The 10,011-nt window shown below is 41.7% G+C and overlaps 1 protein-coding gene across 4 annotated transcripts in view; it reads left to right on the forward strand.

Moving 5' to 3' along the window:
* Window positions 1–7,230, forward strand: part of CLCN5 (chloride voltage-gated channel 5) — a 162,254-nt gene extending 155,024 nt beyond the window's left edge. For 3 of the 4 annotated variants that reach the window (XM_063634724.1, XM_055268041.2, XM_055268042.2), the window contains one exon: window positions 175–7,230. In XM_063634724.1, coding sequence (XP_063490794.1) covers window positions 175–265 — 91 coding nt within the window. In that variant the 3' untranslated portion in view covers window positions 266–7,230. The remainder of the gene's footprint in view (window positions 1–174) is intronic. The other variant, XR_010119611.1, reaches the window with a different exon arrangement.
* Window positions 7,231–10,011: the final 2,781 nt, after the last annotated feature.

The following is a 10,011-nucleotide window of genomic DNA, read 5'->3' on the forward strand; positions in this document are numbered from 1 at the left end:
ACATCATCCTATTGGCCTGGGGCACATGTCCTACTCCTGTGATCTCATACTGAAAGGGCAGCTAGTGATCAAAGACAAAGTTGAAAAGGACTGAGGAGGACAAGTATCACCTTTGGGAATGCTATTTTAACTACAGATTTATTTTTGTTTTGTTGTACCGTGTTTGTCTTTTAGGCGATTGCTTGGAATCATTACCAAAAAGGATGTGTTAAAGCATATAGCACAGATGGCGAACCAAGATCCTGATTCCATTCTCTTCAACTAGAATCATAGAGTTCTGGATGTAAAGCGGGAAGGACATTACAGACCATGGATATGTTTTATTAACTGGGTACCCAAAACACATTTTCCATATTTGGATGGTGAAGTCACATTAGTGTGTTGTCTCTTTCCTACAAGTTAACCAGTTGCACTACATAATCTCTGGAAATTAATTTTCTCTTTAGGAGAAATTACAGTTAGGCTTCCGTGATGTTACATTAGGAAGATTTCATGAAAGAATAAATAAGATTGCTATGGTTTAATTATATTTGTTTTTTAAAAGATTTTTTTAACTTAAAAAGTAGTTAGCCAATATGCAATCACTGAAAACTATGCAAGAAAAATTCCAACCGTCCTGACCTATAACCTGTAGGAAACTGACAAAAAAGTCACTCTTTTGGTATCGAACTGTTGTTACTGGAAGACGAAGTGTAAACTAAGGGGCTTTGCTTTTCACACCAGAGAAAGGAAAGCCAGAAGGAAAAGAGTAATGGTATTTGCTAGACTGTGAAGATTCAGTTCAAATGTTATCCTTGTTCCTGTTACAATATTTAGCATTATTAGTTTGTTATGTGTGTATGTTTATGTTAATTTTAATTTCTGATTATAAGACAATGCTGCTTTGGTTAATCTCTTCTAAATGAATTTAGAGAGATTGACTTTTATAGCTTGCTTGTTCCTGGTACTCTTTTGAAGTGCACAAAGATAAGTTATAGAGCTTTCTCCTTGTCTGCAAAAAGGGTAATTTTCCAGGTGGCATTTGTTAGCTGGTAGACAAGGACTTTGCCATGAATTTGTTAATAGCAAGGAATGATTTCTTCCAGCTTCCTTGAAATGAATAATTAGTAAACTTCTAAGCAAAGTCAATGACTAGGAGTTTCACATGTTTGTGAGGTCCTAACTAATTCTCTTACCCAGATGCCACCTCCATGAATGATGGTGCTTTAGGCTTCTGGAATATGTAAAAGCAGCAAAGGGAACCAAGTCTAGACTGCATACTGGTAAACCAGGGAAGACTCAGAACTACATATGCATCCTCATGCATTCCTTTGTAAAGACCACCAGTACTAGAATAACTGGACACTCATTGCACCTCCCAGCGATAAGTATGTGTAACAGGCCAGTGTGTTGTCCCCATGAGCATGAATTAGGCTTGGGATACTTCCAAATATATTCAAGGTGTTGGAACAGGATAGGCAGCTGTGACTCCCTCAAGAGTCCTTAGAATTCTAAATAAAATGCAGAGCCATCCTAAGACCCAGGGGTATGGACAAGGCCTGGTGACACCAAAGGTGCTTGTATCCAATTGAAAAGGTGCCTGTCTCAATTTCATACCACCTTTATTACAGTTAAAAAAAAAATCACACTCTGGGGACACTTGGTGGAATTACAGAGCCACCATCATCATTCCAACCACTATTTCGTTTTCTGTAGTTTTACCTATGTGCAATTACTCCCCCTCCATTCTGTTCCACTTCTTACTCCTTAGTACCAAATCCTCTGTTTGGGATTGAGCGCTGCTCCTGGTTAATCATTCCTACTACAAAAAAAAATAACTCCCAGGGCTAGTTAAATTGTAAACCAAGGCTCAGCAGTCTCACAACACATGGACCAGAGGTGACACACAGCCATTTTCTTTGCCATGTGGCCCAGTTGCTGCTGCCATGCCTCCATTTCCACACTAGATGCCTATGGCAGTGAGATTTCACTGCCGGGGTAAGAGCACTTCTCATCATCCTACCAGCCCAGAATCAGCGGTCATTCTGCATATTCCCACCAACCCTCTACCCCCAAACACTTCAGTGTACCTCATTTTCAGAGTTGCTGATCCCTGATTCTAGGATGTTTTTACCCCTAGTTCTTATCTTTCCAAAATCTGAAATTCTTTTTTTTGTTCAGAACTGGGTAGCCAAGGGTTATTTTATTTTCATCTTTGAAATAATCAAGGCAGTCGCTAGAGTTTTTCCTTGTGAATAGATCACTCTAGCATTTTGATGAAAAAGAAAAAAATCTCTCTGGGGTATGTTGTATCATAGTAATGGCTCAGTAACCACATATTTTGTCCTTTCCATGCCACTGATTCCTTCATATGAGACTATTTGGCTGACTACCCTGTATATTGTGCAGAAATCAAAGTTCTTATCTGTACATTTCTGGTCCAATACCTGTCTTATTAGTTGTCCTTCCCCACTAAAGTATGCAAAACAGAAAATGTTACTATTTCTGGTATTGAATGACAATGAAAGGTTTGGTCATATTTCATAGTGCAGTAGCGATAAGGAGGGTGTCTCAAGTTTGCTTTTGTGTTTCTTCTAGGCTTTGTTCTTGATTTTAGACAGATGAGCCAGTGTTAAGGTGCTACTTCAGAGAATAAATTCGAGAAATCAGATAACACTGTGCCAAGGTATACTTTGTAGATGCTAAGCACCGATTGGCCCTCCAGAGAATGACAATATCCCTTTGATACCTCACTCCTGATCGGTCTCATTCATTAACCTCAGCTTCTCAGGAATCCTTGTAGCTTGTATGCTAGAAGTAGCTATGGTATATATGGTATCCACTATATGTCCAATCCTATGGTTTGGCTCAAAGGTTGGCTAATTGCGGCTAGAGCTTTCAACTGCTAGCTCAGCACCTTGACATTTGAAGTTTCTTGTCTTGAGGAGAAGGAAAATGTTCTTTCTGCCATTGCCACTTTAACAGTTGGACATGCTTAAGCAACAAATACAGCCAGTATAGGGAGGACTGTCAGTGGCATCAAATGGCCACATACCTCAATGGCAAAAGACTAGATGGTTTGTGATTTAAAGATTAATGAGTCGAGATGAGACTATTTTGGTATTAAATGAGAAAATTGCCTAACACAAGGGAAGAGTTTACAAAAGAATGGGAATTAGTGTTTCAACGGAGTTAGGATTTTCCAAGTAAGTAGCTGGTAGCCATCCAGCCATAAAAGGAATGAGAGTCTATAGATTTGTAAAAGTGAAACTGCTATATTTTCTATCTTCAAATCTTCAATTTAAAGAATTTAAAGAACCTGAAATAGTTAATGCATGATTTGTTATATTGGAGGGAAAAAGCAGGGGACTGATAATACAAAATAATGGCAACTTTAAAGATCATTTCTACTTGGAGGTTTGGTTAGAAACATATTCCAATGCTCTCCTCTTTCTCTGGCCACAGCATCCTGGCTCAGCCCAGCTGTGGAGTAGAGGTGGTAAGATCCACAGAACAGATATCCTCTGGTAGATAAGCTGACATTGATGATACTTTGAATTTGCCAGCTGGTGAAGCAGACGATTAATTTGTGATTGAACTGAAAAGCAGTTGAATTGTTTTGACACCAAAGGCTGAATCTAAACCCTTTACAGGAAGAGCAGAGCATACTATACATTTCTTAGCAGATCTTCAATTCTGTTTGAACATGATGAAGTAACCAGGGCTTAGTGAGATCTAAGGCCGTGAAGTAATTCACAACCAAGATGTTATGAACACATTCAGGTGTGAGGGGGTCAAATATGTTTTCAAAAACTTAGTGTGCAATAGAGTCCATTATAGAAATTAACCACTGCTGTATGTTTTAAGTAGTTCAATCACCTGTTGTGGTTCAGTCTTGATTTTCACTTGTTTTGTTAGGTGATGAGTAGGAAGATGCACTTGTTATCCCACACTATCTCTTGTTTTTTTTTTTTTTTTTTTTTTTTTTTTTAAATGAACAGTGCAATCTTTGAACTTGAGTTTTTAATAATGATAGCGAAGACAATGGTGAGAACTTGAAACAGCCAGCATATTTTATATTGCCAAAGTACTTACTGATGACTGACCACACTGTCTTGTGAGGAACTGGGTCCCCTGCACTGGATCAGAGCCAAATGCAAGCCACCCATCAGTTCAGAGGAAGCAGGAGAACATCTTTTGGGTGGTGCATAGAACATTGAGCTCTTAAAAATCCTGAGAAAAATTAGGAATTTAGAAAGTAAGTGGGAGGTAGAATACTGAGTCCTTTAAAAAAAAAATGGAGGTCTAAATATGTGGTCTGAACTTAAGTGTCCTAAAACCTTGATTTTTTTTTTTTTTTTTCGAGGAGTCATCTTGCTCTGTCACCAGGCGGGAGTGCAGTGGCGCAATCTCGGCTCACTGTAACCTCTGCCTCTCAGGTCCAAGCAATTCCCCCGCCTCAGCCTCCCAAGTAGGTGGGACTACAGGCACACGCCACCATGCCCAGCTAATTTTTGTATTTTTAGTAGAGACGGGGTTTCACCATGTTGGCCAGGATGGTCTCGATCTCTTGACCTCGTGATCCACCCATCTCAGCCTCCCAAAGTGCTGGGATTATAGGTGTGAGCCACTGCACCCAGCCAAACCTTGATTTTTTTAGCCACCTCTGGGATTGCCTGAGTTCCCTTTGGAGAAGAAACTAAAAGTTATGACCGTGGAAAAAGCCCTGGTAAGAAAATATTTGAATGGTGTAAGATAGTGGAAGGAAAGCCATCCCACACCCCTACAACATACGTTCTGGCATTTATAAACTGCTTGATTGTGTGCCTTAAGGGGAGAAAAAGTCAAGCAATGCTTCAAAGGCCAGGCTTTCTAAGCAAATGAGTGGTTCAAAGCAGTGTTTGGCTCAAGGGCAGTCTGGTTTTATGGATAGGGCCAACCCAAGACATCTGCTCATGAAGAAATGTGGCATCTGTTGCCATTTCCTAAACTATAAGGTTTAGATAGATTGTCTTGAATTTTGATAGCAAATTTTTTTAAATTTATATTTTTGCCTCCTTGTACATCCTTATATATGGAAAAAAAAGTGAGAGTTCCTCAGATCAGAGCTCAGGAGCTGGGTCAATTTGAAGTTCAATCAGTGTAGTTGTCCTGGGGTGATCGCTGACTCTGCTCTGTTTCATATTTCAGTTGCTTGCTCCAAGGAGAGAAGTTCTGAGAACAATGGGTGTTAGCAACTTTAAGTTACTCCCCAAACGTTTGCTGGCCACATTCTCATTTCTAAACATCTGGATCTGGGTAAAGGTTTGAATAGATGTAGGGAACAAAATTGGTTTTTCCATGGCGTAGTCTAATTTTGCCAAATCACCCAAGAAAGAAAGTATATGACGTGTGGAGTTTGCATTTCTTGGATGGGACCTATTAGGTCACCCAGCCCAATCTTACAGTCATAAATTCCTACCTCTTAGTTCCTGCCAAAGGGCCTTCAGCCTCTGTGTGCACACTCATTGAATGAATGCTTTGCCTAAAGTTTGGCCTTTTGAAGAAAAACAGCATGTGATAATATAAAAATATGAGAGTTTAAAAAAAAAAAAGATCTCTGCCTCTCCTCTCTCTGCCTCGTCCCACCTTGCTGTCTGTCTCGTTCTCTTTCTCTCCCCCCACCATGCCCTGAATTCAGATTTCTCTTTCTTTTATTACAGGCATGTTGTTTTGAATGTGGACTTTGTGGGAGGGAGAGGATTGTTCTGAGAACAGAAACTGGAAGATACGTCTGAGTTGATGGGACCAACGGGGCTTTGTTCCTCTGTGAGGGCCAAGCCATTAATACTTGTCGGGGGTGATGAGGGCTTCAGCATCTCAAGGCAGACATATGAAGTATTTACTGCTAAGCTGCATTACTTACTAGTCCAAATCTGTTGGAATTCAGAGGCAGTCTAAGATTTGGTGAGTGAAATGCCATCTGGCAAAATTGAGAAGAGGGTGTGGCCTGAGAGGGGAATGTTCAGCCTCACTATCACATTAAGGGTACCTCAAAATAAATGGTCCTTCCAGCGTGTTCCTTTTCCTTCCTGCATTTCACTTTGTCCCCTCTTCTTCCCTTCTCTCCCATTGTCCTGGCTTTTTAGCACTCAGCTTTTTTTTATAAGTATGTATTTACTTTTTATTATATATTTTGTCCCTTGGGACTTTGTGATGATTAAGAATTTATTCCATTCGAGATTTTAAAATGATGTGTTTAATATTTTGTTCTCTTAAACTGTCTTTTGAAGCTATGCTGCTAACCAGGTATAGGCCAGAAAGGAGGTGGCCCTGTCAGTACCTTGGTCACGTCAGCTAAGGGGGACAGTGATGTTATGTGGGTGACTCTTCTTCATTTTACCAAGGCCAGCCTCCTGCTCTTACCTCTGCCCATTCATTTCTGGCTATGGGAAAACTACCACCTGTTGAGTGAGCCAACGAGGCCAGGAAGATCAGAGGGGCCGGGTTCCGGCCCATGGGCCACTATTTGAATTTCTCTGTAGTAAGCTCTTTGTAGGGCTGCTCCAACTGCAGTAGCCAAAGATGTCTGACTCGACATTTTAATGCCTGAGAATTGGTGAAAGTTCAGCTGAAGCTAATGTCTAGACATCAGCAGTAACTAGGCATCCAGAAAGTAGCTTCAACCAAAGCTAATAGAGCCCAAGTTTCCGCAGGCAGTTTGGTGCTGAGCTGTCCAGAGCAGTTGTTTATCTGAGTGTTGCTAGCCCTTAGCAATGCTTTCTTAGCTTTATTCTCGCCTGTTCCTAGGCATAGCCTGAACCAGAGCTATGGCTCACTGCTCGCTTTATTCTGCTCCCTAGTCATGCGGAGCAACATAGTCTAAAAAGGAAGATGTGGACTGGGGAGTTAGGAGACCTGATTTCTATTCCCTATGCTTCTACTAACTAGCCTCGAGATCTTAACCGCTCTGTGCCTCAGTGTTCCCATCTGCAAAATGGGGATAGTGTTAATTGCCCTACCTACCTCACAGGGTTGTTGTGAGGATAAACTGAGACAATGAATTCAAAGTAAGTTGACAAGTAAGTGCTATGCAAATTGTAAGAAATGGAAACAATCATGTTAAAGGCAATGGAATGGACATTGGCAGAAGGGTTAATGGATTGTCCAGCCCTTTCTCTGTGTGGCTTAAACCCAGGTCGCCATTGCTTTATACATTTTCACTTAGCACAGATTTGTAATTATGCATGTAATAAAGCACAGCCTTATCCATCCTGGTGTCTGGTGTGTTTCTAAAGACCCTAAACTTGGTAGCTATTGACTTCTGATCAGAAAACTACAGGGGCAGAGTGGAAGGCTCAGGGGAGGGTAGCAGAAAACACAACTGCAAACCCCTACTGGCAGGCCCACTGCTTAAAAAGATTTATTAAATACTTATTTTCACATTTACAGACTCAGTAATACTCTTTACCATAAGGAGGCAAATGAGAGGCAGCTTGCGTTTTTGGAGATGTTCCAGATACCCGGATACCTCATTCATTATGGCTACTTAAATGTTCCTACCTAATACATTGGTGATACTTTCCTGATGATGTGAGAATTGGCTGGGAGCTGTGTTTTTCTCTCTCTTTCAGCTCTTAATGATGTAAGGTCATGGGCTTTGACAGACCTCTTGCCTACGGCTACTTTGTACAAGGAGGAGGATGGGTGATCAAAACGGTCCTCCCATGAATACTAGGATTCTTAGTACCCTCTTTATGGTATATTGGGATTAAAATGTCTTCTGTACGAAATCCTCTGAAGTTACCCTGTAGATTAAAGTGGGGTGAGGTATTGGGAGGTTGCTGTATCTGCGGACATTTTCATGCCTTGCTGGAACATGGAAAGCTACCCCTTGAAGTACAGCTTTCCTACTTTCTCACTCTATTTTTCCTGTGTCTCACTCCCCCACTTCCTCCTGCTCTCTGTTAGCCAGACAGTACTAGGAAGACAGTGTACCATGTGTCCAAGTTTTACTTTAAGAATTTCCCTAGTTGACATTTGATCACACCTGCACTGGTGTTGACTTGATTTCTTGTTGCTACTGAGAACTTTAATGCCTTTGGCCTAGTTGGTATCATTTCAGGAAGGACACCTCTGTGTGAAAATGACTCCCTCATAAGCCTAAAATCCCACAAAATTTCAGTTATTCATGTTATTTATCATTTTACCGTACCCCTTCCACACTACCGTCATTCCTGCCTCTAATCTCTATACCTTTTAAGAAATAGCATTACATCTGTTACCAGCTATCAACAACTTGCTATGAATCAGAGTGTCATGTCTAGTCACTGTAGAGCTCAGATAAAAGTTGCTTTGATGGAATATGAGGTACAGACCTATCCATTATCTCTTACAGGAGCAGCCCAGAGAAAAAGCTGGAAATAACCACCAGATGTCAGTGCAATCATTAAAATACTGATGTGGCTGAGGTCTGGCCCGGAGGGGAACTGTGAGGGGTAGGCAGGGCAGGAAGCATTAATTCATACATGTAGCTAGGTGCTGGGAATGCAAAATTCAATCACATGGGTGTTTCTTCCTTTATCAGACATTCTCTTAATGTACATAATACACTTTATGCTTTTCTTATTGTTTTTAAAGAAATCAATCACAAGGCAGTCCCTGCCTGTAAGGAGCTTACTGTCCTGGTATCTGAAAGTTGTAGTTTCTTTCTCAAAGCAATGTCCCAGGTGAAAACAATGAGGAAAGAAGGGCTCTAATTCCTCCCTCAGTAGGAGAGGCCATATCATTTGCTGTATGAGTAGGGCACTTTTGACAGTGGGAGGGACAACAGGCATAAGCTAGGACTCTCCCAGGGCAACCAAGAAGCGCAGTGGTTCTGTTCCTCAGGGATCTTCAGCTCCTGTCCTTTGGACTCTAGCTCCAGGCCTCCCAAGCTCCTTTCCTAGCATCTCAGGCTCTGCCCTCCCCTTGAGCTCCCAAGGCCCCTCCCCTGGACTCTCTTTCCTCTCTCATAATAAGCACTCTCAACTGCCACTAGGATGTGGGATAAGAGAAATGCTCAAACCTCAAGTAAAAAATTCATATATCAAAAACAAAAATAGAGCTCTGAGAAGAGAGCAACATTCAGGGTAAGAGGTTCACTGGGGCCTCCTCAAGCTGCCAGGTTGAGGATTTTCTATACCTATATGTTGCCCACTGCTGGTGTCTCTAAATCGACCATTTGAGCATCTTCGCTCCAGAGGTTGCAGGTAGAAGAGAAGGTAGAGAAGAGGGAGAAAGCATAGGATTTGATGCCAGAGGACCTGGACTCAAGGTTTACTACCTTGAGGAATTGGCTACCTTTCTTTTATTATTTTTTTAAAGACAGAGTCTCACTATGTTGCCCGGATTGGTCTATAAAGTCCTGGGCTCAAGCGATCCTCCCACCTCAGCCTCCCAAAGTGCTGGGATTACAGGCATGAACCACTGTGACCAGCTACTTTCCTTGATGAAACAAAACTCAGGATCTCTACGTTTGGCCTTGGATGAACAGTCTCCTCTTGAAAAGGAGCTTCTGCATCTCACAGTATGGCTTTGTGTTCCACAAGATTGTTCTTGCCTTGGAGGCAGTTTTCCTAGTTACCTCACTGGCCTAGGGGTGTGTGGTGGAGATCATCCCCTTTTTAATATTCTGGCCCAAGTGTGCCTCCAGAGCCCAGCTGAGCTGAAAGTAGAACTTTTCTTCTAAAAGTTTGGGAAAAATGAGAGAGAGCCATCGTGATGTGCCATGAAATCAGCCCAGTTCACCCATATTGGTGGCTCCCAAATCTAGCTGTGCATCAGAATCATCTGGGTATTAAAAAAGAGATTCCTGGACAGTTTGGCTCCAGACCTTGAGCTAGTATTTGGAAAACCCTGGAAGAGCATTCCAGGCTTCATCTCACCCTAAAGTCTTATCAGCCTCCTGTGTGTGGGCACCATCTTAACACCTGCCACCACCTGAGAGAACTCACTGTCCTTCTGCTTGTTCACTGTTGTATCCCAAGCATCAAGTGTAGTGCCTAGCACAGA

This window comes from Symphalangus syndactylus, chromosome X (genome assembly GCF_028878055.3).
Source record: "Symphalangus syndactylus isolate Jambi chromosome X, NHGRI_mSymSyn1-v2.1_pri, whole genome shotgun sequence".
NCBI lineage: Eukaryota > Metazoa > Chordata > Mammalia > Primates > Hylobatidae > Symphalangus > Symphalangus syndactylus.